Source organism: Clinocottus analis, unplaced genomic scaffold (genome assembly GCF_023055335.1).
Source record: "Clinocottus analis isolate CAN_PGR_092001 unplaced genomic scaffold, fCliAna1.0.p SCAF_15, whole genome shotgun sequence".
Lineage (NCBI taxonomy): Eukaryota > Metazoa > Chordata > Actinopteri > Perciformes > Cottidae > Clinocottus > Clinocottus analis.
The window spans coordinates 13317672-13342765 of record NW_027175876.1 but is presented as its reverse complement, the minus strand read 5'-3'; the positions used below and the strand labels follow the sequence as shown (position 1 = coordinate 13342765).

Below are 25094 nucleotides of genomic sequence, written 5' to 3'. Positions count from 1 at the left end.
AAAGGTTGTACGCCTGACCCAGTGGCGCTGAAAAGAAATGAGTTCCTCGCACTGTAACGATTTCTTACGGGGCTCCCGAGTTGTGAAGGAGTGGCTCCGAAACAGCCGTCCACTTTTCCATGCTGTTTCTTATCACCTTCAGAAGCAGTCCTGCAGATACTAGGAGGAGCAATCTCAAATAACAAGAACGCCCTTGATCTCTGTCTGACCCCCCTCTGGAGACAGCTACACTCTGCCCCTCTGTGTTCTCGCCCCCGATACCGTCCGCCTGCTCAAGGGTATGGACATTACCTTATCCCATTCCTCCAGATGCTCCACGCTGATGTGCTGCTGCTGCTGCACCGGCCGCTCGCTTGGAAAATGGCTCTTTATCGGAGCTACAGACTCTTGACTCGTTGACTACCAAAAAAGAAGACGCCATGAATAACTGATTATATTAAATGGAAAGCAGCTGAACGTGTGATGTCTGCAAACCACATAAAAAATAAAAAATCGTATCTGTCGAGGATACAAGCAGCGGAAATAGGTTTAATAAATGAGTATCAGGAGCTCTGTGGGAGCAGTCGTAAGTCCACTTCGAGACTCGGCTACCAGACGACGTCACGGGCTGTATTAGCCCTGCGATAACCTCTTATGTTTCCGAAGAAGAAGAAAAAATAACAGCACGCAGCTTCTAAATTAGTGTAAAACCAGTGCAGCTCTTGAACCACAGTGTACCAGTGATTTGTTTCCATAATCATATACTCCAAAGCCAAAACAAATCCGCAGACAGGCCTGTCAAGCTGGTGGCTCCGGATGAAATGTAGTGTTTACCGAGATGGGTCCCATGGGAGCTCTTTGGAGAACTAATCTACAGCTCTTGATGCTATCCAACCGTTTTGCAATTTGTTTAAATATGATTGAATCCCTTGGAAAATATACAAATATACTGGTGCAGTGAGCTAAATGCAAAAAAACCAAAAACAAACAAAAAACAGACAGATGAGGCCTTTCAAGGAAGAATTGACTGATATGGCTGGTTATGCTCAATGTGGTCACTTTTCTTTCAGCCTCAGACACAAAGCTGAATGCTAGACATTCCATAATCCCTCTGTTAGTCATCGTGTTAGAGCGCTGGGCGGAGAGAGCGTTGCTTGAAAGGCCCCGGGGTGAATGACAGAGCTACAATGTTTGGCTAATATAGTTGATGAGGGAAGGGTTACTGTTTTTAAACTACTAAATTGTACAAAGTTCGAAGGTCTGGGAAAAGTATTAAAAAGATAAATCTCCCGTAGTTACTTTGAACCAACTCTACTGCCGGACGGAAAAAAAACACTGATATGGGATCATTCTGCAAAACCCCTCACAAAATGAGTTCATGCCCACTTCTAAATTCTTGCTTTCCAGAATATGTGCCCCGGGCTACTGTATGGCTAATGTTACGGAAAGTTTGTGGTTTAGATAAATAAAAAGGCAAAGGGTAAATGGAAGTCTGGGACGCAAGCTAAACCCATTCGCCTGGAAAAGAATGTTGGCACCGTTCATTTCTGCTAACTGTTAAATGATGACACTTTGGCATTCTTTCATTTTGGTTAGGTATCCCTAATTGTTATTGAAAGGTATGCGGCAAAATAAACAGTATACAATGTGAGAAAGTTCACTCAGAATGCTGGGTTGTTGGGTTGTTGGATGATAGAAACACAGGACTATCACCCAGGAGACCACTGTTGGTGTCCTGTGTGAAACCAGAAGTACATGTTGACTGTACTGTCAACATTATTAGGCTTGTTACGTCACGTTCCTTAAGAAAGTCCGCTGAGAGCAGTTGTTGTTTTGTGGTTACGGCTGTTAAATTACATTATTCTTTCAACAGGAGCCCATGTCTTTCAAACCTTGACCAGGTAGTTTTGTTTCCTAAATCTAACCAGTTGTTCACAATGTTAACCACGTGGTATTGTGCGTTTTCTGCAGGCATGATATTCAGAAACCTTGACTTGTCTGACAAAATCTGACAAAACAATGAAACAATAAAAGAAAGTTCGATGTCATTTCTTCTATGTCCGTGTGTTTCGCAAAGGCTTTAACCTGAGCCGGGTCAGAAAGCGATGATAGCGATCGAGTTTAGATGTTACTGTCCAGATTGTCACATGGGGGGCCAGGGCCTGTAGGACACCATTAACGTTGGGGTACATGTCACTGAGGCTCAACTTTATGGCCGTAGAGTCCAGCCCATCAAGCCCACCAGGCTGTTGACAGGTTGGTTTGGGAATCAATTAGTATCCACATCCATCCACTTCCTGTCTGACCGGGCAAGCAGTGCAGCGCAGGGCTCAGCACAACTGCCTCAGTTGGCGTACCGCTGCTCCAGTGTGTAGGATTTGGCAGCATCTAACCGTAAAGTTGCAGATTGCAACAAACTAAAACTTGTCCTGTGTACCAAGCTCGTGTTTGGTTTGTCCCTTCTGGGCTACTGTAGAGAAAATGCAAAAAAATTCAGTTTAGGCCAGAAAGAACAGGCTTAGCAGGCCCTGACGACTGGCCACGGAAAAAACGTCAGTGCAACATGGCTGACTGTAAAGTCTACCCGCTCACGACGTAGATATAAACATCTCATTCTAATGGAAACACACTTATTATTTCCGTGTGATTATAAAAGAAAGAAAACATACTTATTTATATTGCATTACCTTTCTTTCAAAAAAATCCCCTTGAATGCTGTGACAATGGGATTAGGTCTTGGACACCATTTTGTCATCGTTGACATTTGTAGGTGTGTGATTTAATGTCTCCCCTCTTATAATGTCAAAAAAAGAAGAAGCACGTCTTCACAATCTGAGGTAAATGAATTCACTCTCTACCTGTTTTAAAAAGCTTAATTGCACCATTTAGACAGCAAAACAATCTGTAATATAAAACATAAACAATATAAAGTAAATTCCATAATAGAAATTAATAAAAAGGGCCAACTGAGCACAATATTTGTACCTCATTAGAGGTTAGGTGAACAATAATGCTACTACCAATGTAACAACCAGCTTGTTGGATGTTAATCCAGCAGGCGGGTGTCTTGTCCAACACACTAGCTCCTGCTCTGAAATAAGAAATCACCCAAAGGGTAGCATTGGTGGTGAAAATAAATGAAAAGGTCAGCCCCTCCCCCTCAGATACACCTGGGCGGAGAAATGATCCCACACAAGAACCAAAGGGAGTGTTGGTGTTTGCGTGGGGGGGGGGGACACAGACTGCAGGTACCGGCCCCCGCGCTCTCCTCTCTCAGGGCCACTAATCAAGTCTGACGCATCCCAGTCTTGGGGGAACAATACAGAAAAGGTCATTCTCAGCTGGTACCCCACTTTTGCACTCCCCTCCGCCCCCACCGAGCCGAGCAGTCGGCCTCTACGGTGGTACAGGCACCACCAACTGTGACTGACTGGAGCCGCTTTGTCACTGGGTGAACAGTGGGGAGAGGAGGTCGGGGGTGGCAATCAGATTCAAATCAGCCCTTCAAGTGAGAACAGAGAGGCAAATAATGCATTCATCTCCACCGTGGGCTTTGAACATGCCTCCGCTGTAATAGTCCCACCGCTACCGTCTTTGCGGGGCCTTCTATCGTGTTTAAGCCACTCTTTCAGGTGTAGCTCTTTGATTCACACTGCGACTTATTGTGTATTCATGGTGGGGCGCACGCTGCAGAAACCGTTCCTCAGACTAATACTAATTAGCCTCCGGGATTATTTTTCAGGTGCTGCTACTTCATCCGTCAAATAAATCCGGCGGCAAGTGAACGCAGCATTTAGATAAAGTTAAAATGATTTTGCAAAATGACTTTTTCCCTCCCGCCGGTCCCCAGTGTCTACGGTGTTTACTTGTCGCTGGGGTGCAGCGGTGGGAGTTGCTCCACTTATAGAAAATGATTTGGGTGAATATTTGCAAACAGTGGTCTTTTTTTTCCGGCCGCCCCGCCCCCCCACCCACTATAATTAAACAATGTAAGTCCTATCGGGGACAGGGGTATCAATAACAGCAACCTGGAGCACTTAAAAGCCATAAACACAAGACAAATGTTCATCAGCTGCACGAGTGAGCCATAATCAATCATCGGACTTATAGCGGAGGAAACAGATTATTTCCCGTGCAGGAGAGTGCTGATGCTGACATAAGAATATAAATGAATGCATTCTAATTGTGAGAAATTCCCGTGCATAACCGGCACACAAATACTGCTCTTATATAAGTGGAGGAAGAGAGGGGAGCTGGGATTGATCACTATCGGACTCATCCGTGGGAAGTGCAACAGCAGCACCCTGTGGCCGTGGCAACACATGTCACCCCTGAGTCCTCCACGTGCACGAGAGATCAGAGGTTTGAGAGAAAGTAGTGCACTTATTTATGATAGTGCCTTTCTGCAGCAGAAATATTGATTAAAAATATGGATTCATTTGAAGCTAAAGCGTGTCTGACAAAAGGTAGATATTGAGCTGCTTTTTAAACCTCAGAGACCCACGTAGACCCATTTGTTTTGCTTTTCTACAGGATACCGGGGCTCTTTAGGGGGAGATAGCAGGTCAACAAACATTCCGCATGGAGGAATAACAATAAAAAACTCCACTTCATGAAATTATCCCAAAAAAATACATCCAAAACACAACATTAAGAGGAACACTATTGGAAGAAGGAAAACAAACATGCAGAGATTTGGTATCAAACACTTATTGACCTTTGGAGATTTACTGTAAGAACTGTGGTGATTGGATGGCGAGCACCTATGTTCTGGAAACTTCTCAGAACCCCCGTTATTGTCAATATATTTGTGAAAGCCATACATCCTCTGAAAGCCCCAGGTCTATAGTTTGTGTTTGTGAAGTTTCACGAGGCTGTGATCCTACTACGAGGCTGCTAGAGGTCACAACGGTCACTGTGGCTACTACGGAGACTAACATCATCCCACATGCTGGTCTAATTGAATCCTCAAGAGTCTTGGCTTTTCTTAGTCATAGTTCAAGCAGAAATATTCAAATACACATTTTGGAGAAAAAAACCTCAGTGGGCATGTCTACAAAGGGGAGACCCTTGTTCATTCTCACCAAGAACAAATGTTGCTTTTCGGAGCTTTACTCAGCCTTCTTCCTGTCAAGCCTCAAGTGACACGGTTGGTAACAATGGCTTCCTCAGTCATCTAACTTCATAGTCATCTATCCCAGTATCTTCACCCTATAGCTTTTAAAGCCGAGCCCGCTCAAAGACGGTCATGTCGGCCGTGATCTTCCAGGTCTTGCAAGTATTCCCAGATGAGTGAGGGCTGCAGAGAGCCGTTATTCAGTCTTTTTTTCCCAGTCCCTGCTGATAACAATGCCTCCTTATCTGAAAGCCTAACACCTGACAGAGAGAGGCATATTGATATCAGTACCACCCTTCGAACATCCAACATCGGTCACTTTGATGCCTGGCGACGTCTGTATTTTGTCTTCTTCGAAGATCACATTGAACGCCATCCTCTGGCAAACGTCACTTTGCTAGTGCGGGGCTCGACGTCCTCGTACCGTAAGACTCGGGGCGGCTCGGAGTTGACGTGTCGTTGACCCGCGGGCCCACTGAACCATATGCTGGGCGTAGTCCCCAGAAAAGCTGCCAGGTGAGAGCATTTTAATCACCTTTGAAATGAGTGATTAGAATAATTATTTCAGGGGAGAGGGATGGCTCCTGCTATTAACAGCCCTCTGTTCAATATCACAACAAATTAGTCCGTGCTCATTAGCATGAGTTGTGCTTGCCTAGTGGTTTGGAAAGCCTCCACCGGGGACCCGCTTTATTACTCCCCGTGAGTGGGGCATGTAATTAGCATTCGTCAAGAGCTGTGTTTATATAATGCCCCTTCTCGCAAAAAATAAAAAAATGAATGTAATTTTGATGTTACATAAGTATTACTTGCCTGATCAAGGAGAGTCTCCCTTGCGGAGGCCAAATTGTCACATCAAAGGTCGGTAAAACTTCCTCTTGAACTCAGAGAAAGAACTGACAGGCTGCATTCTCAAGTGTCAAGTCAGAAGTCAGGCTTATTGGCTTTCATCATGTATTTTACGTTGCTCTATGTCCCCTCGGGACATGGAGCAACTGCAGATGAGCCAGCCTGGGAGATCTACAGTACAATGGAAACAGAAAGCACATAAGGAATGACTAAAATGAGAAAAAGCCTTAGTTGGGGTTAGTCAAAAGGACAGATGTCCAAAAATGGACAGAAGGTTGTACCAATCAGGAGAAACACAACTTACAAAAGCCGGAGGTATCAAAAGTAAGAGTACTCATTAGGCAGCCCGCCGATAGGGCCCCTGTCCATGCTGTGTGATGCATTATCACATTGCATACGATTGGATGAAAAACATTGACTTTTGAATTGTAGGATTGCAGTGGTGGAATAGAAATAAAACATTTACTCAAATACTTAAGGATACTACACTTCTACTTTACTTTAGTATTTCCATTTGGTGTTGCTTAATTAACCGTTCAACTCCACTCTTGTTACATTTCAGTGGGCAATACTAAAGTTTTGCTCCATTACATTTTACTGTTAAAATTACATCTTGAAAAATATGCGTTTTTATTAAATGGCTTGACTAATATATATATATATATATATATATATATATATATATATATATATATATATATATATATATATATATATATATATATATATATATAAATTTCCTTTTTCATAATGGTTGGAATGAGGTCTCCTACTCGACTTGCAGGGGACACAATTGCAGTGCGCACACACTTCCTGATGGAGCTGCTCCTGCGAAGAATAAAAATACACTCCTAGCCAGCCAAGCTAGACGAGTTGTGAAAAAAAAGTTATGTCTGGCTGTCAAGTGGATAGAGAAAGACTATTTCTAAAAATGGACGTTGTCCCTCGGTTTTCTGTCCATTAATAGCAGAAAACGTCCCCCATGTCCAGGGAGCCACCGGCGCTGGCGACAAGACAACTGCGAAAGGGTTGGATTGTTGGAGCTAACTAAGTCCCGGTAGCTAGCTAGCGTTAGCAACCAGGCTAGCCAGCTGACGCAAACTGGCTAGCCAATATACTGTAGGCCTACGTATCTTGTTTTTACCCGCGAGCGTTGTGTGATGCTGTTGACTTGTGGTCTGCTCTGGTCTGCAGTGATGCCGCAAGCCCGTGTTACGTGTGCCGTAAGATAACTTTAAGCACTGTTGAAATAACAGTGACAGTTTTGCCAAGGCTAGCTCGCTAGCTGCAGTTAGCTTTGCTAGTTAAGCGGTTAGCCAGTCGACTCACTTAGCTGACAGGAGGCTCACATTAAGCCATTTAATCGTGTTTGACGGGATGTGTAACTGACTCTAACTAGCTTATCGCAACATTATTTGCCATGTCACTTATCCACGTCTCATGGGCCGGCGACAAGTTAGTTAAGCTAGTCATACAACTGTGCCACTGTTGATAGATAGCATAATGTCTTGAAGCACGTCTTCGCAGCCTTTTTTGTTTGTGCCCCAATTGAACTAGATAGCTGTTAACTATAAACAGACAGTAACGCTCGTGTTCTTCTCTTTTCAGTAAGCTGCTAGCTGACGTTAGCTAGGAATGTCTCTGACGTTACCGTCCGTCGATATACTTGAAACACCTCCTGGATATCCATTCGAAGAAATCAACTATGAGGATATTGAAGTCGAGGAGGTGGGTGTTGTGTTTGTGTGTGTGTTTTTTGTGTGTGGTGTGACACCGACAAAGACTGGACGCTGTTAAAGCTCTACATGGACGTTCAGGAGACAAGGTGCTGACGTTTCCTGAGTAGCAACTTTCTGATGAACTGTCCCCATTTTATTTGCAGGTGGTGGGGAGAGGAGCCTTTGGGGTTGTTTGCAAAGCCAAATGGAAAGGCAACGATGTGGCAATCAAGACCATTGAGAGTGAATCGGAGAGGAAAGCTTTTATTGTTGAGGTATTGTTGTGATTGTCTATATGTGTTTAGTTGACACACTCTCACTCACTCAAGTTCAAGTAGGACAAAGTTTGTGTAATGACAGCCTGGGTGATAAATGTTTGTCTACTTAAAGTATTAAATATCATGCATGCGAATAGGATTGCGTGTGACGTTTCCCTCTTTGTCCCCAGCTCCGGCAGCTCTCCCGCGTGAACCACCCCAACATTGTGAAGTTGTACGGCTCTTGCAATAATCCAGTAAGTTAGACATTGTATCGCATGTCGTGCTGACTTAACCACGCAGCCACTGTTGACAATCTGACCCCCCCACCTCCCAGTGTGATGTTGTATGTTTGTATCCATCTGCCAGAGTTTCTAAAGACTTCCTCTTTTCCCTCCCAGGTCTGCCTTGTGATGGAATACGCTGAAGGCGGGTCACTGTACAATGGTGAGTCCATGTGCACGATGCTGAGCGACACCGCTGTGTTCCAGATGTTGGCATTCGTTTCGCCTCGCTGGTGGTGGAAACGAACACAGCCGTGCACAGACATGAGAAGCAGCCCTGTTCAGTTGACCCCTCCCACTGTTTGCATGTGCGGTCATTTGTCCCAATTCCTCGATGGACTAGTCGTTGCACAGTGACATGCAGCACAACCCTGTTTGTCCCTGCAGTTTAATATACGAATGGACTCTTGGAAATTCGGCAATGTGCAGCAATGTTATAAAGATCTTATTGAAGATACATATGTGTCTGCAAAGTTCAGTATCATACAACTTGAGTGCAGATGACCTCTTGACTGTTATTTTATGTTTAGGCTGACTTAGTGGATGTGGCCCACTAAAGCTGACCACACCTGGTCAGTACAGAATCAAATTAATGACTTAAATTTCACAGAATTGAATTAGCACGTCACTGTTTACAGTTGGTTAATTAGTTTTATTGGAAATTTGCGTCCTGTTTTTACAGTTTTGAACATTATTGCTATTAGTAATAATAAGAGTTAGTCTATTCTTGAGAACTGAGAATGTGGCAACATCATTCAAAACATGTTACATGGGGTCAAGAAACAGATGTTAGACGGTCGAGAGGTTTTTAAACAAGCCCCCAGATTAATTCAACTATTTTCTTAAGAGGTGAACAGGAAATGAAAACCCCAACTGTTTGTAGTAAAGGCACACTTTCTGCTTTAACTGTCATTTCTGGGTCGGTTAGCTCCGTAACAATCTGAATACGTTGTTGGTTTGTTTGCGACCTGTCTGAACATCTGACTTCTCGTGTTTGTTACCAAACATGGACTGAGATGTAGCTGCTGCTGTCGCTGTGTTCCCAGATCTCAGCAAGTACTTTGCTGAGGACAAAGTGATTGAAATGATGGCCAAAAGACATTTGGAGGTTTAAAAAGCCTGTTAGGGGCTTCTCAGCTTTAAAAGAATCATTACGGTGTAATCGATAGACGCGAGCGTGTTTCATATGCAAGTCTTTTAGCGGGTTTCCCAAGACATCAGTCGTTGGAACAGCTGTTATTCCCAAAAGGATCATCTTGGAAGGTTTTTGTTTTTCCAGGATGTGAATCCCACAGTGTGGGACTCTGTGCTGCGCTTCACTCTTCACAATTACCGCTTCTCCCTAGTTACTGAGTCTCCATCAGAATTACTCCTGGGAACTACGTGATGGCGCCACAGCTTTGATGCCATTAGGTTGAGTTGGGAATACTGATGGAACCTTTTTGAGGAACGGATTGCGTTTCGACCGCCAGGACCAAGAATTAAGTACTCTGTGAAAGTACAGGATTGTTCAGGATGGGGTTTGCAGGGATGACTGTCGCTGATTGGTCATTTAGGAAAGGGAGATTGTGCGAGCGATAGACGAGAGACTTGTGAAATTTCTGTGAGCACCAGCAGTCCTCGTCCCCTTTTCATGTTGCCTTTTTTTTGTTGCCGAATTCACCTAATTGCCACAGGTTTTTACACCACTATAGAAACGCCGTCTAGAATAAAATATACAGGAACTTCTTCATGGCAACGAGGCTTGTGTGTGTGTGTGTGTGTGTGTGTGTGTGTGTACGACAGTGTCGTGAAGCACTACTGGCGTGTTTCCTTTTGTAGGTTTATTGTCTGTGGTGACGGTGGTTGTGACTGTGCTCTCTTGTCCACAGTGCTGCATGGTGCTGAACCCCTCCCTTATTACACTGCTTCCCATGCCATGAGCTGGTGTTTTCAGTGTTCCCAGGGCGTGGCCTATCTCCATGGCATGAAACCAAAGGCTCTCATTCACAGGGACCTCAAGCCACCCAAGTATGCTCTTTCCTCACCTCACTCTCTTGTCTCCTGTGTACTGTGCCAGCAAAGTGCCTGGTGGTTTCCCCTTTTTAAATGTGTTTGATTTAGTTCATGTTGTATAACAAATATTGCACTTTGAATATGATCTGCTAGTGTGTGGCAGAAGTGTAGATGTTTTGTCATGCAGGGTCTTTTTGTCTTTACATGCAGGTTTATTGAGTCTTTACAGATGTGGCAGGTGTGCAGAGGTATCAACCATGCCTCTTGAGCTCTACTTTAAAAGAAATTTCAGTGTTTATTTTGAACCCTCTGAACCCCATTTTAAGTCCTCCACCCCAGTGGAAACTTCAGTCTTGTCTAGAAGTAGAGAGAACTCAAATGGTTGTGCAGTATAACACAGTCAGGATGCCATATGCCGAAATAGAAAAAGAAAAATCGCCCGCACTTTCACTGAATGTTTGTCACATGACTGTTGGTCTCAGCTGAATAAGACCGCAATGTTTTTTTCAGGATTTTGGTTAGTGCACACAGAAAACACACACACACACACACACACACACACACACACACACACACACACACACACACACACACACACACACACACACACACACACACACACACTCTTTCTGAGCCAAGCAGCTTTTAAATGAAACAATCTGGGAAAAGGTTCAGATGTCAAAAAGTTTGGGAACCACTCTGTGGACTTGTAGCTGGTTATAGCACAACAACATTTTTTTTTCATTGATTACTTCAAGTTCAAAGCATTGTCAGCATCTAATAGACTTCATGTTTTGCCTTCTTTGCTCCAGTCTGCTTCTCGTGGCAGGCGGCACTGTGCTGAAGATATGTGACTTTGGAACAGCGTGTGACATTCAGACCCACATGACCAACAACAAAGGAAGTGCAGCATGGATGGCCCCAGAGGTATTTGAAGGCAAGTATGAGTGGCATTTCAAGTAGTTGAAGATCGTTGGCTACCTGCACTGTTATTTGGGTGTTTTAACTAAATAGTGTAAATTTGTATCCAGTTGCTGTTAGATATCTGTAAATGCTCACAGAATCGCCACAATCCAGTGAACCAGCTCACTAGAGGCGGGAATTCGCGGTGGATTGCGTGCTTCCGAGGATATTGAATCCTCTTAATGATCACGTCATTGTGCAGCGTAACTGAAAAAGTGCTAATAACCCGACGGGGAAGCACCATACTTTTCCTGAGGTGACGCTCCATCTTAAACAAAAAAACTGTTAGTTAAATCTTAGTCGTGAGCAGCTGTGGGAAGCGCAGTCCTGCTTAGCTGAATAACAGAGTTCTGTTAAATCTCTGAAATGGTGAAAAAATAAAATAGTATTGGGTATAGGTTATAATGGTGAAAACCTTGATCTTTGACTTCCTAAAACTATCTTTAATCACCATAAAATACATAATTAAAAATGTATGCCAAAAAATAGTTTTCATTAAACAAAATCATTTAAATGAAAATACAATCATTTATTTGATATTATTACATAATTTAAATTGTGTTTTTAGGAAAACAACCACTATGGAAGACAATAACAAGGTAAAGGGATACTATTTTGAATCTTTCAGGGATTACAATGATATTGGAACACTTGAAATTATTTTTTAAGACAGTGGTGAAAAAAGTTAAGAGCCTTGCCTCAATGTACTCTTTGTCCACCCAACAATTGTTCAGGAATCACTAAAGAATCGGATCGACAGAAGGAATCAATACAAATAACGTCTCGTGAATTCCCATCAGCTCACTCCATTTGAATGTGCTTCTTCTGGCATCCGCCTGTGTTTGGTCACCTTTCACCTGAATGGCAGCGCCTCCAGCGTCGTGGCACTAATCTTTGATTCAGCAGCAGCAGCAGCCTGAATCTGCTGCGTTATCGATGGTCAGCCTCCCGAGCACAGAGAAGATGAATGGAGTGATGCCGGTGGCTTTATTTCCCTCGGGGGAACCACTGTGTAAAAATGTGTGTTCTCATTCAGCCGGGAGCCTAATGTATTTCTACATGATGGGATGTGTTCTCGGCATGGGGGGGTCAGGAGGAAAGATGAATTAAACCTAAGTCATTATCTTGTTTTTGGAGGCAACTTACAAGACTCCGGTGTGATTAAACAACTCACTTCTGCCCTCTCTGTGAACTCTTTACTATTAATTTGCATCAGCTTTAACCACGCAGCAACTTTAGAATAGGTGTGCGATGTGCACTTCAATTCCGCAATAATAGGCCCAGTAATTAAGCAACACAGGAGCCGTTCCTCGGTGTAAAAAAAAACCGTGCTCCCTTATTTTCCTCCTCCTGAAAGCTGAGATGAGATACAAGCTGCTGTGCTTTCTCAGGCGCATCCCCGCTCTCATCTCAAATGTGCCACAGAGAATTACCTTCATCAAGTCAGTCAAACGCAGCCTCCTCGCCCCGTTTGTAAAGGACCTAAGTGTTACTGTGCGTTCTTCTGTACTTGCAGGCAGCAATTACAGCGAGAAGTGCGACGTGTTCAGCTGGGGGATCATTCTCTGGGAGGTGATCACTCGCAGGAAGCCCTTTGATGAAATCGGAGGACCAGCCTTTCGCATTATGTGGGCTGTGCACAACGGTGAGTCACTTACTGTGTGTGAGTCTGTGTGTGTTGGGGCGAGGTGGAACTGCAGGATGTACCGCTGTGAGTCTTTAGATGTGCCCTCCCTGCTCGGCCTGCTGGGAGACTGTGGGAGTAAAGAGTCCAGCTGAAAGGCATGTTCACCTGCGCTACTGCAGAGATGGATGGGGGGAGAATACTAATGGGACACTAATAACACCCGGGCACAAGTTTAATATTTTTCCCTGCTGAATCTGCCTGCCTGAGTCATTATAGTTTGAGCAGTGGGAGACGGGGGATTTAGCATAAATATGCAATATTTATACTTTGCTTGTCTGGTGTGATGCCAAATTCTTTAACTGTTTTTGTTTTGGTTCTTTCTTCCACATTCAGGCACAAGACCTCCTTTAATCAAAAATTTGCCCAAGCCCCTTGAGAGTCTGATGACTCGCTGCTGGTCCAAAGATCCCTCTCAGCGGCCTTCCATGGAGGAGATCGTGAAGATCATGACTCATCTAATGAATGTAATCTGCGAACCCTTCCTCCCAGGCTTCATTAGAGTGGAGTAGAGTGAATCTATAAACCTGGCCAACAAGTTAAATCACAGAGAGCAGAGTGTAATATATTAAGGAAAGTTCTGCACCACTCCATAGAATTAAATATTTGAACTTTGATTCAGCACATGACAGTCACGTGAGCAGCTCATGGGCAGTTGTGTCAACAGGGAAATGCAGCCTGGCTCCTCAAAGCTTTTGAAGTCATATTTGAAAAGAGTTTTCTGTCTTCCTTTCTAGACAGTTCCCTATCAACAGAATGGCTTCACTAGTAGTTTAGCTTTAAGATTAAAACGCCTACTATCAAAATTCTGTGGTTTGTTCTTCATCGCTTTAACATTCCAAGTCCAATTAGGGCCGCCAAACGGTGTGTTAATTGTGCGTTGCTCATTTGTAGTCTTCCTGAATACAAGTTTTCTACATTGGAATCAACCTCACCGTGTCATACACAATGATTATAGGTAGAAAGGTGTGGTTTTGGTCACTTTTGTTTTAAATGCAATCATGTGCATATTTAACAAATGCAGTCTGAACTCTTCTTTCTTCTTTTGGCAGTACTTCCCAGGATCTGATGAACCCCTTCAATATCCATACCAGTATTCAGATGATGGACAGAGCAACTCTGCAACTAGCACAGGTACAGGAGTCTGCATTTAATGTGTGTGTGTCCATGATCCAATTTCAAACTGTAGTCAATGATTATTAACACTGAAGCATCTAGAATGTTTCACTTATTTGTGTTTGTGTGCTCATCCTCTGTTTGGAAAGCATAAGTATTACTTGAAACATCTCTCTAATTATATTTATTTCTCCTTTTCAGTAGAGAATGTGATCATGTCTGAAAAAACATTTGTGTCCACATGTAACCAGTTGAAGGAGTTCTCAATGAGATATAACAGCTTCTAGACAGTGTGGCCTTTCCTGCTGCATTGTGACTGAGTGAAGAGTGAACAAAAGTCTAGTTAGTGAACACAGGACCTCCCTGGACCTAGTGTCACAAGTCAGTCTCTGAACACTAAACTTGAGACTTGAGATCAATCTCCCTTGTCCCATAGTTTAAAACTTTGTGCAAACAATTTCAGAGTTTAAGGAAAGCTGCATAACAGCATCCCTTCATATTGGGGGGAGGTGTGCCGTAGTTGTGTGCTTGTAAACACAGACGTAGCAGAACTGCTGTTGCTAATGTTGCTCTGCCAACATGCAAATAGACACTTATACTCCCTGTCCTCTGGACCAATGCAGCTGTGAACTTATTTATCTATTGCGAATTCCTACATTTGTCTTGTCTTTCAGTGTTTTTGATTTGTTTGAATTTTTTTGGAGTATTGTCACCACGGTTGAGATATTAAGAAACCTCTAAAAAAGCTCTCTCCCGTCCTGTGTCTTGGGGGAACATCAGGTTCGTATGTGGACTACACGAGCACGAGCAGCAAAAGCGACGCGAACATGGAGCACAGTGACTCTCAAGGGAGCAACGACACCATCAAGATCACGCCTCAGTTCGCTCCCTACTTCAAGCCCAAGGTGAAACCAACTCTTTGTTATTGTTCTTCATAGATTAAGTCACAGGGGGAAAGCAAATACTGTCAAAGCGGACGATTAGAGTGAGAGTTCTGTCTTTTCTGTTTTCTCAGGCTGACCCATTAAGGACTCTGCCTCTGTCCAGGGGGGGCAGTGTCGAGAGTCTTCCCGCACGAACACAGTGCCTCGCGTCATCGGACAGCAAAAGAATGAGTGCCGACCTGTCGGAGCTGGAGCCCAAGATGCCATTCACGCCCACAGGTAACGCCAGACATCACACACGACACAGAACCGCACAGGAGAGCGGGAAGAGGAGCACAGCGAGGCAAATTTGGCATGCTGTTATGAGATCCAGAATGTTCTATTAAACAAGAAAAGTTGCACAGGAGAAGGCATGCAGTGGTATTGTCAAGTCATGTTGGAATGAGGCCTCTCCAAGTCCACAGGAAACTCCTCCTGTGACACTTGTGTCAGTTTATTTGTCATGCCGTTTCATCACATTAGAGGGGAAGATTGATTCCTCATACAAACACGGCCCTACACCCCCTGAACGCCAAGGCCCTCCTGTAAACACCGTGCCAGAAAGACAACACACTCACCGGTGCTGTTGATTTGATTTGAGTACGTCTGGGCTTCTGTCGTTGCTCTTCTTGATTTCACACTTTGACGCAACATTAAGGAATGGATTGCCTGTATTTTCGAGCATCAGCAGTCCCCGTCCTCAGACCATCTTGTCTGAACGTCTTGAACTTCTCATCCAAACAGCAATAGAGCCGAATGCCCGCTGATGTTTTTGTGCGGAGAAAAGCAGCGTCTGCATCGTACGTGCATGCTGCCCTTGCACGTATGCTCTGCATGTGCGCGGCCCACAATTCCACTCAGTCCTTCTGTGGGCCCCGCCCTGAGTCTGTCTTGGTCTGCATGCTTGTCGTGTTCGCAGCTGTATGTGTGTATGTGTGTGTTTTCGCAGCACGTCCCCAGTATAAACGAGGCCACCGTAAAACGGCGTCGTACGGCACCATTCTGGATGTCCCCAAGATCGTCGTCACAGGTATCTCTGGGACCACTGGGCCTTCCTGGTGACCGGGTGGAGTTGGCTTGGCTTGGCTGGTGTGGGTTGCTGTGCTCTGACGTGGCTCTCTCCTGTGTGTCACTCCATATGATACCAACCGCCGACTGTTCATTTATCTGAAATCTGTCGCATGCTCAGGGCAGTCTCTATTTTCAAGAAAAACAATGTTATTGACCCTTCGCTAAGCACCAACTCCTCCCCGCTGCTACTCTGGCTAACTCTCGGAGCTTCAATGGAGCCCACACTGTCACTCACCGCACTCCATGAATATACATTATCTCATTTTTGAGTAGGGAAACATTTCAGAAAGGTCAACAAAAGGCTTTTTGAAGGACATACAAGGATGTCAATTTGATTCAACAAAGACAAAAAAAAGGGTACAAAGACAATGGCAGACGCTGAAGTCTACAGATCATGGTACGAAGGTGACCCACCACATCCTGTGGCGGATGCTACACTACGATTGGCCGGTCTGCTCTCGAGCGGCGGGACTTGGCGAAGGGTCAATCGAGCTGATCCTGGAGTAACACACATCGGAGTTGCCGTTTGTCTCTGTGCCTTATGTGATTTTTAGTTGGCAGAAGCGGGACATGAGTTAATATTCTCATCTGGTGTCACTTTTCTTTATTTATTTTGAACACCCAAAATTTGAGTTCTAATTAATTGTCTGTCACCTGTGTCAACAACAACTCATTTTGAGCTAACTTCAGGGAATCCAATCAGTATCTGGCATCCGTTCCCCTGACACAAATGAGAGCAACTGTCTGACTCATGTCCCCGTGCTCTCGTCACCCCGCTGGCTTGGCTGCAGCAGAGCAGGAGGAAATCGATGCACCGGTTCTCTGCATTTGAGCTCGTCCTCGCCTTTCATGCATCGAGGACTTGGCAGTTTCTTTTGGAGGAAGGACGGGGAGGGTCCCCCCCCCTCTTGCTCTCTTTAACATCCATTAACCTTGGGAAAAAAAAGTCCTTTTGATTAATTTCTTTCACATTGAGGGTCAGAGCTATTATTACAAGCAGAGGTACGAATGAAAGGAATGGGGACAGCTCTGAATTTCAGAAAAGGCTTCTGTTTTAGAGCCGCGTGAGACACGTTGGTGGTGGCTAATATAATCCGGTGACTGGGGAAGACAGCTGATGAATTGCACATGGACGCCTGGACAACGGGTCTTAACTCCTTGTAGCCATTGAGTAGGAATGTAACGGTATACAAAATACACAATTCAGTCGGTATAAGTCGTAGTAAAAAGCCTTTTCAGTAGCAGGGAAAACAATCGAGGCCCAGAAAATTGCATTTTGTTATTGTTTAGTTGAAAGATGGGATCATTTGACAGTGGCTCATCTGCTTCATTTCTGAGTGTGAAAATCAGTGCTGAAACATTGATGTATGGACCATAAGAAGAAATAAAAAGATCAATATGTCAATAATGCACCAGAATCCAATGTATAATGCAACACAATTGTATAATTAACTAAACTTGTACATTGGAAACGGATGTGAAGTTACTATTGAATGGAAGTTGGAGCATCTTTAGCTTCAGTATTGTGGCGTATTTCCAAATGAAACGGAACATGTGGACCAGGTTTAGTTTTCATTACAACGGTGACTGAACTTGAGCAAAACTGGAAAGAGTTCCACTCAGTTTGTCTGACAAGTTCTTTGTGTTCTCCTCCGTGTGTTTATGTGTGTGTGTCCTTCAGCGTTGTGCCTTCAGTGTGTCGTAGACAGCTTCTAGTCAGCCAAGAGCAGATGAACTCGGTCCTCTGTCTTAGCTTTGAGTGAGTGAGTGAAATCAAGTAGACGTGTCCCATGTCATGTGAAGTTTGTGGGGGGAAACCACAAAAACATGTGCAATCCCAAAACTCCTGACGTGTTGCATATTGTTATGTGAACCCTGGTGAATGCCATATCGTATGTGCTGTAGACTGTGGTTGTGGTCAGGTCTGGTCCACGGTGACTCTGTCCCGTCCATGCCACAGTGCACGCAGACAGGCCGGGACACAGAGGGGTTAAACCGGTGCAGCTGTCCCCTGTGAGCCTGGATCACCCTCAAGCCAGCACGGGGGCACCAAACTCCCCAGCCTCGCTGTCCATACCAGCTCTCACTCTTTCTCCTCTGTCCACAGCCACATGCGAAGCTCAGAGACGTCGGTCCGTGCAGGACCTGCCGGGCATCGGCACAGAGTCCAGCCAGGTAAGACTCGGGGGGAGAGAGGAGGGATGGCCGAGGGATACAGTCACAGTTGGGATCGGGGGTGTAAATTGGTCTGTGCAGCTGGTGTCATGTTTCAAATTCTAATCTAAATTAAATTGCTCTCTAAAATGAAGTAGGCGCGGTGACCCTGTGTCGCTCATTTCAAAGTACATGAACACAGTTACTGCGGGAAATACAGTTGCGTATGGCCTTATTATACAAACGATACATTTGTCCAGCGCTGACACAAACACGCACACAGAGGAAAAGAGAGGGCGATTGTCAGAGGAGAAGAGCCTTCTCTTTACGAGTGTCTGTCACCTTTCGTCCTCCACTCTGTCAGTGAGAGGAACCAGTCAGATACAAGGAGGGTTCTCTCGTGGCAGGTTGTGTCAGAGTGGGAAAAAGAAACCTGCTGCTGTTGTTTCTCCACGTGCGGAGCATCCCGCTGCCCGCCAGCAGAAAACCCTCTGACCCGTTCAGTCAGGTGGAGGACACAAAGTCGAGCAGGACTTCTTTCCTGCCTGTGAATTTTCGCGTAGCCTCCCGGGCCCTCTTACAGCGTCGTGCTAACAAGCTTGAGGCCAATTAGATCTGTAATTAAAAAGCATTTCAAAAGGGGGCACATGCTGTCGTACTGTCCTCAAACGGGCGGTCATTATTAACATTATTAACTATTGTGCGTTACTTTGCTGTCATTAACTCATGACTTCACAGGTTTTCCTTTTCATTTAAATGAACTCATTTAAATGAAAAATGAAACTCAAATAATCACAATCAAATGCATAACGGCCCATAAAAGCACATTTGCTCATACGTATAGGCCTATAAACATCCAAATGAATGCGTCGACTGTCGCTGATGCCATTCTGACTTTATTCAGACTGCGTTTCAGCACCCGGGACAGCGCCACTCACACAAACTAATATTTCACGATCATGCATCATGAATAAGTGAGATTACTATCCCTTATTTCACGGGCTAATGCATAGTCTACATTAAAAAAAAACAAAACATTGTAAAACCCTGATGAATTAAAATGCACAGATAAAAATGTTATCTTCACGATATGCAAAATAAAAAGTTGAACTCCACCAAGAAGGTTGTTGCTTCTTTGTTTATATTTCTTTGTTTGCGACTCATCATTCCTCCCGCGACGCGACGGATATGCGACTGATGCCGTCTTTCCGGAGCATTTGATGCATTCTTTGTCAAGAGCGGGCGCTCCTTCGGGAGAAAAGGTCATCCAACGCGGCGCACGCCTCGATGCGTCACACGAGCGGAGAACGGCTCCGTGCCCCCTCATCTCAGACACGCTCGGCTTCAAGCGAGCTCCCGGTGCTTGGAGCGTTCCTCCCGCTCTCCTCAACCATTTGTCTTCATCTGTGACGCTCGTGAACCCGCCGCTCCGTGCAATCAAAAGTTCATTTGGAGTTCACCGTGAAGACTTTGAACACCAATGCCGTCGCTAAAAGAGATAAATCGCGCCGTGCCGCCTGTTGGGAGTCTGAGCGCTGAGACGCTGCCATTGATCGTGGAGTTGTGTGTATTTGCTTTGTTGCCATTTTGATTCCATTCCCACATGTGGAGCCAGAGAGACACTTGAGACATGCGCACACAGGTTTAACATCGCATTAACCTCAGATTCACAGGATATTTTTCACAAGTCGCCCCCTAACAAGTTTTTATTATTTTAGCCAGATCCCATTTTTTGCCCGTCTGGCGCTGCGTGTGGCTCGCCAGGTGACGAGACGGTGTCTTGTGTCCTCCTGCAGGGGAGCAGGAACAGCAGCCGGTCCTCCAGTCCGAGCGTCAGGATGATGCCCGATAAGACGAGCAGCCGAGGCTACTTCTCCCCCGACGACCCCACAGGTACCGTTTCCACTACAGTCGGCTACCACACGCAATATCGGCAGCTTGAATGATGGAATGTCACGATTTATAAACAAAAAAAAGATAACTGGCAACACCCGACTACCTGGGATGATTTTTGGTCATGTTAACAGTCAACAGCATCGGTGTCATTGTGGCCAGACGTGTCAGGCTTCACTAAACACACTGTGGTGTTGGATCAGTGATTTCTGCTCGGCCCAAGCTGAGGAAGGTGGCCGATACTGTTCCCTGTTGCAATCCTAACCCAACACTCTCTTTTCTCCCTTTTCTCAGACACCAACGGCTCGGACAACTCCATTCCCATGGCTTATCTCACCCTGGATCACCAGCTGCAGGTACGCCGCCACTCGTTTCTTTTAAATGTTTTCAGACAGCGACGGCGGCCAATGGGATTCTCGCTGTCGCAGCTCCGCTCGATCCTCCCAGAGATGAATTGAAGGGCATTGTAAATTACTTAATTATGAAGGGATTAGCCCTGAAAACATGATGCTATCTAAAAAGCGGAATGTGCACATGAATACACGTTGGCAGCACCAGTGAGATGTTTGGCGTATTATTAACTGCTCAGACTCCACTCGCAGCCGGTATAAATACATTCTGCCGTCATGCCACGGGGTCCGACGTCGATTTAACAGCAACATGCGTGTGTCTGTTTCCAGCCTCTCGCTCCCTGTCCCAACTCCAAAGAGTCCATGGCCGTGTTTGAGCAGCACTGCAAGATGGCCCAAGAATACCTGAAGGTGCAGACGGAGATCGCCCTGCTGATCCAGAGAAAGTATGTGTACTCGCCCCCCGGGCGTCAATTTCCAATCTGCTTGGATCGTTGAGTGCTTTTTGAGTGATTTGCTTGGTGTTGAGGTGTACTGTGCGTTTCTTTTTATGCATGCATTGTTGCCACAAGGGATTAAACAAGGCCATACCCATAGAAAACTCAGTGTTTTGTGTAATGTAATTTATATATAATCCTTTACAACTTAATATTTAAAACAGGGCTCAGTTGAAGCTATCTTTAAAATCTGAAAATGGAGTAAAGTCTTGTAAATCCCGTAATCACAACATTGAAACGTTTTGTCTCTAAACTGCAGATGGCAAAATTCCCAGACTTTTTCTGCGGCAGCAGAGGCTCCAGAAACGAGTGGAGCCGTAATTAATCAAATTAATTAACTTGAATAAATTCAACGTGTTAGTTTGAATTGATCCGGTCGTTCGGCATTCAAGCGTTTCCAAAGCCAGAATTAGCCGTTGCTGAAAAGATAACACCGCCTCACGCCCGCTCCCCCCGTGTGCAGGAAGGAGCTCATCGCCGAACTGGACCAAGATGAGAAGGACCAGCAGAACACGTCCCGTCTGGTGCAGGAGCACAAAAAGCTGCTGGAGGAGAACAAGAGTCTGTCCACGTACTACCAGAAGTGCAAAAAGCAGCTGGACCTGATCCGGGTCCAGCAACAGAAGAGACAGGGCACGTCGTGATGAGACGGAGACATCTGCTGAACTGCTACCAATCTCTTCCCCCTCCCTCCCTCACACCGACACTACAACACTACCTGCTCATTCTCTGCACACACACACACACACACACACACACACACACACACACACTGTTTCCAATCCAGCTTTGTAAAGAGACCCGTGTCCTGCATGTCGCATTGTAGACCCTCAACGTCTGTCCAGCGGGATGATGACGTCCTCTGTACATACATTTGCACATCCTCACAGTGTGAGCTGTGACCGCAGACCAAACAATCACTCGAGCTCACGGACCCTGCCGCTGCGCTCCGGGGGTCGGAGCTTTCCCTTCAGTGACCGAGCGTCTATCCCCCCCCTTCCCCCATCCCCCACCCCCTTTCCTCGGGTGCGGTGCTGAGTGCAGGGTCGTGTGTTTCTACAGGTTTGTGCTCACGGCCTTCTGGGCTGCCCGGTCGGCGGCGATTGTGTTCTTTCAGAATGTGAAAAGGCTTTCTTTTTATTTTTCTGCAGGGGAGGGAGGGGGGAGTGTGAATCATATGCAAGAATCTTTCGAGATCGGAGATGAAGTTTGGAACCCGTGTGCGTGGAATCCCTGTTATGCAAACCACACACCCCCTTAAATCAACGTCTCCCCATTTCTCTAAACGTGAGCGCGAGCCCTTTCCCACAGACCGCCGTACCCGTCTACTTCTCCGAGGTGCCGTCAGGTCGGCGAGGGGCGTAGTCTGTGTCGGACGCTGCAGGAAAGGGAACAGCCTTTGGGGGAGGGTGAAACCTGGAAGCAGCGTTAATAATCTGCTCCTCATGCTCTTCAAACAAAACACACACCTCGCTTCCCAAGCAAACACGGGAGGCTGCGGATTCCCCTTTTTAATTGGATTTATTTTACTTTGTATTGTTTTCTTGAGTGTCGATGTTTTTTTTTTGTTTTTTTTGTCTTTTCTATTCAGTAGTTCACTTTGTATGATAGCTCTTGTGTCATTTCTGCATTAGGACATGTTTTATCTGGTCTGGGAATGCCCTTGCGGACAAAAATAGAGGGGCCTATACCTCCTTATACAGTATGTAGTTTGTTTTTAGTTCACATGTTGCCTTAGAAGTTGCCTGCATTTTAAGTGCTTGTTTTATGTGACATTTAGTGGGGATAAAAGCTAAAAAAAAAAATCTATTTTTAATGTAAAGGACAGTGAATGAAATTCTCCCTGGAGGTGAGCGAGAAGGAATGATGTCAGTAAGCTGATAATGTAAATGTCTCCCACCAGCTTTACATCCAAAACAAGACATGTACTCTAGAAGAAAAAAATAATGTGATTTTGTTTAGTTTGTTTCTCGGTTTCATAACCCTCAAGTACTTTTGCACAATCACTTTTGTTTTGTCTGGTCATGTACACATTTTATCTCAGTTTAGCAATTTTGATTTTAAAAGAGCAAGACTTGATGAGTTTTACTTTTTTTAAAAAAAAAGAAGAATGTGGTACTGTACAGGAGTGAATCTTCACCAGATCGCCCTCATGAGTTTTCTGTTCACAAAGAATGAAGTTACCACACGCACAGCACACTGGTCATGGAGTATTTCCTACGTCAGGGAACCGATCTACAGTATACGGCAGTGAGCAAGGCATTATGAAATAAACTGGTGAAAAAGAAGCACCTTTTCTGTTTGAGTGTCTGTGGCAGATGAATTTACAGTATTTTTGTATTCGTTCTCTTTTTTTTAATTTATTACTGCTTCACCCTTTCTGTCAAGCCATGTAATTTATTGGAGTGTCAAGTAGTTCTTACATGTGATGGTTTGTAGTTTTCAGCTGCTCGACGGTGCAATGTGTAAGATGTGTGTGTACCAGCGGTGCGGCCGGGCCTCCAGCAGGGTGGTGTCTCTGTCGGCTCCCAGCAGGAACCGGCGGAGCAGCGAGGTGAAGCGCTGCTCCTGGAGGAGTGAGTGGCCACAACAAAGTTATGAAGCATCAGTGTTGTTTTTCTACCTTTTTAAAAGAACAGCTTGTTTTTGAATATTGTTTTCAGTGTGTTTTTAAAAAATAAAGAAAAACGGCTACATTTTAAACAGGAAAGCTGCCCAAATTCAACCCACCAGCTCAACGCTTGTTGTTTTTCACCGTCCAATAAATTCAAAAGTAGCCGAATGTTGCCAGGTTGGACGGAAAGCAGTCTAATCTGGCAACATTTCTCAGCCTTATTTTTTTTGGAGTCATCAATGTTAAAATTGAGGACTTGTCTTTTGACCAGCTGTGTTTAGTGAAAGCTTTGGCTGTATAGAGGAGTTTACAGACGATCCTTTCGCATTGCGATACAGGACAAAGAAGCAGAAATCTGACTTTCGCAAAAAACCCAATCAGGTGTGATTTGTGATCCCGTCTATGCAGCCCCTCTAAGTGGAGGCGTAACCCGCGACGTGAGCGTAAATAAAAGCAAACGTGACTCATTACGACTGGCCATTCATTCCTTTTTGTGCACGCCACACACACACACACACACACACACACTGGCGTAAATCCAAGTGCACTTGTGTTTGTCGAGAGCGAGGATGGACCGTTTGACTGATCGGACACGAGCCCGCTGATCAGTTGCAGTGGAAGCTGATGCACACAAAGGACAAAAAAAGTTCACTTGGAAGGTTGCAGGGTGCCAGGAAGGCTCGTCCAAATGATGCAAGTAAACAATTAAAGACAACAATGTGCTCCTCTTCAGTGTGATCTTTAGAGCTTTAGAGCTTTCAGTGTGATGAAGGAAGAGGTCCATGGCTCTGATGGTTGTCAGCAGAGGCGATTGCTTGCGTAACCTGGACCGGTTCACTTGAGGTCAGCCAACAGAGCTGTGCAGCTGCTGACATCTGACTCCCGATCACCCGCTGCAAGAACACTTGGCCAACGTGTATAGAAGTTGCTGCTCCACGCGGGAAAAGGTTTTTGCTCAGCCTTCAACAAACTGAGGAGATATAATTTAGCCGATCCTCCTTCTGCGTTCACCTTGCAACTCCATCAGGAAGTGGGATTGGACTTGTCCAGCAACGGTCATGTCCATATTGCCGTACAAGCTGAGGTTGCAATGAGGAACCTGTTCAAAGATCTGGTAGCATTCATTGAAAATCTTCACGAGCCTATTGAATCCTTTATTTGGCAACATTCCTGATATACCATCGACAGCAAAGGGTTGACAGGTTGTCGCTAAACTGAAGTCACAGCCAGGAAACATTTGTTGCACCTGCGCAAGCAGTCAACAACACCGGAGTCTTCTGGGCGGTCGTACCGGCTCTCGGCTCCACAGTGACGTCAACTCGAAGCTTTCAAGGAGGTTGAATAATTCACACGCATGCTTTTTTGATTCCTGGCAGATCAGTCCCCCTTTTGTTTCGGAAGATCTCATGAAAAGGTTCAATATGGCTGCCAGACAAACCACTTTCCCCCCCAACAGCCGGGGGACAAGAAAGGGTTGTGCCGGCATTTTTGTGTTCTCCCGGGTCTCTAAACTCCCAGAGGAAAATGCCTCTCGGTACAGACAACATTGTTGTGTCGAATTCCCGGGCACAGCAGCATAGTGTTAATCGGAACCAACGCTCTCCAGATGTTGGAACCTCGGGAGGTCATTC

General features: G+C 45.1%; 1 protein-coding gene across 6 annotated transcripts; it reads left to right on the top strand.

Moving 5' to 3' along the window:
* Positions 1–6765: 6765 nt before the first annotated feature.
* Positions 6766–23137, top strand: map3k7 (mitogen-activated protein kinase kinase kinase 7). 6 transcript variants are annotated; one of them, XM_068576612.1, is made up of 18 exons: positions 6766–6972; positions 7553–7672; positions 7827–7937; positions 8111–8176; positions 8321–8366; positions 10075–10213; positions 11011–11139; positions 12682–12806; positions 13182–13312; positions 13898–13979; positions 14742–14866; positions 14977–15124; positions 15834–15914; positions 18063–18130; positions 19906–20002; positions 20297–20358; positions 20683–20798; positions 21313–23137. In XM_068576612.1, the coding sequence occupies exons 2-18, from the start codon at positions 7580–7582 to the stop codon at positions 21491–21493; spliced, it is 1800 nt and encodes a 599-aa protein (XP_068432713.1). In that variant the 5' UTR covers positions 6766–6972; positions 7553–7579; the 3' UTR covers positions 21494–23137. The 6 variants fall into 6 exon arrangements, with proteins under 6 accessions (XP_068432713.1, XP_068432715.1, XP_068432714.1 ...); XM_068576614.1 differs by having other exon boundaries at positions 6766–7167; XM_068576613.1 differs by having other exon boundaries at positions 6766–7399.
* The last annotated feature ends 1957 nt before the right edge of the window (positions 23138–25094 follow it).